Source organism: Cyprinodon variegatus, unplaced genomic scaffold (assembly GCF_000732505.1).
Source record: "Cyprinodon variegatus isolate N-32 unplaced genomic scaffold, C_variegatus-1.0 Scaffold1146, whole genome shotgun sequence".
Taxonomy (NCBI): domain Eukaryota; kingdom Metazoa; phylum Chordata; class Actinopteri; order Cyprinodontiformes; family Cyprinodontidae; genus Cyprinodon; species Cyprinodon variegatus.
The window spans coordinates 5,979-7,458 of NW_015151599.1; the positions used below are offsets into that span (position 1 = coordinate 5,979).

At 38.8% G+C, this 1,480-nt stretch overlaps 1 protein-coding gene across 1 annotated transcript in view; it reads left to right on the forward strand.

Moving 5' to 3' along the window:
- The first annotated feature begins 499 nt into the window (after positions 1-499).
- Positions 500-1,480, forward strand: part of LOC107101750 (ubiquitin-conjugating enzyme E2 L3-like) — a 15,286-nt gene continuing 14,305 nt past the window's right edge. Inside the window, exon 1 of the mRNA XM_015400781.1 lies at positions 500-652. Within this exon, the coding sequence (XP_015256267.1) occupies positions 626-652 (27 nt within the window). The 5' untranslated portion in view covers positions 500-625. The remainder of the gene's footprint in view (positions 653-1,480) is intronic.

The following is a 1,480-nucleotide window of genomic DNA, read 5'->3' on the forward strand; positions in this document are numbered from 1 at the left end:
CCAGAACAAGAACATAAAAATATCCCTGCTCACTGTTTGATAATATCTATAGATAGTTATTACACTGACAGTAAATTAAATGATCTTTACATTAATTGACTTCTATAACTTAAATTTTACGAAATTTGTCAATAATTAGAATGATTGCAATTCTTCTGCTTGCACTGGCAAACAAAACAAAACAAAAATACCATTGTTAAACCTTAGGGAAAATTTGGTGTCAACGTTACACATTATAAAGTTATTATATATTATTTAAAATGTTGTGATATGGCTATTCTGGAATTAATTACTAAATGTTTCTGAAGGCTCTTTGCAAAATTCACAGTTAGGATCTATTTATCAATATATTTCACAGTGTATTTGGTAGTAGGATAAATTAAATCGAACAGTTTAAATGTTTGAATATTTTATCTGGGTGTTTATCAAACGTTTCTGATTAAATGTCCACGCCTTTTTTATGTTTCGTTTGCATGGTGTTTATTTGCGCCCAGCGACCACATTCCTCCGGGCCGATAGGGGGCGTTGCAGCATTGGGACACCGCCTTCTCTGCCGCTTCAAACTGAAGTCCAAAGAAGTCGGAGTCACGGAAAGAAACAGGAAGAAGACGAACTCGGCACCACAATGACTTCGACCAGGAGACTAGGCAAGGTAAAACTACAAATACCCAAATTATCCGTTTAATTTAACTTCTAAAGAGTTTAAATAACTTATTGGGGCTTCCTGTGGGAAGCTACTCGGTCCGCTGTGATAAGAAAGCGGCCGAGTGTTTGTCACCGACAAAATGAAAGGAGAATGACGTCCAACGGACCGAGGCTGAGCTGAGAGGAGAGGGAAAAAGCTGACTGGGTGTGATTCAGCACTCCTGGGGAGCTGTCGGCGGACATACCGATGCGTTTCGGGTGAACCGAGTCAAGCTAGTGCGATATTGGAGCTGCTGTCACCATGTAAAAAAAACAAAAAACGCTCCCAGCCGGGGAGAAAACATGGAGACCGCGGGGCTAGGGCGTGACGTCAGATCTCATCAGAGCCTTCAAGCGACTCTTCATCAATAATCTGATAATGATCCGCAGACAGGAGAGGCTCCTCCGAGTTTTAACCGTGTTTAAACGAAAAATAACAACTACAAAAATAATCTACATCATTAGCCGTGTTATCCAACAACAACACATGTTCAACCAGTCATTAGATTATACATTTATTTGTTAATCACATATTAAACAGATATATATAGTGTTGGAGTTTTTTTTTTTATTTTGAGAATAAAGTCGTAATATTACGAGAATAAAGTTGTAATATTAAGAGAATGATCTCATCACACAACCAGCTCCACCAATCAGCAACCTGAGCCCACTTTGACCTGCTGCCCAATTTGATGCTGCTGCTAAAAGATTTCCTTATTTATCAAACCAGAGCCAAAGTTTAACTTCACATGATGCTCCACATTCCTCATTTTAGGGAAAAAATGGCTTCTGGTAG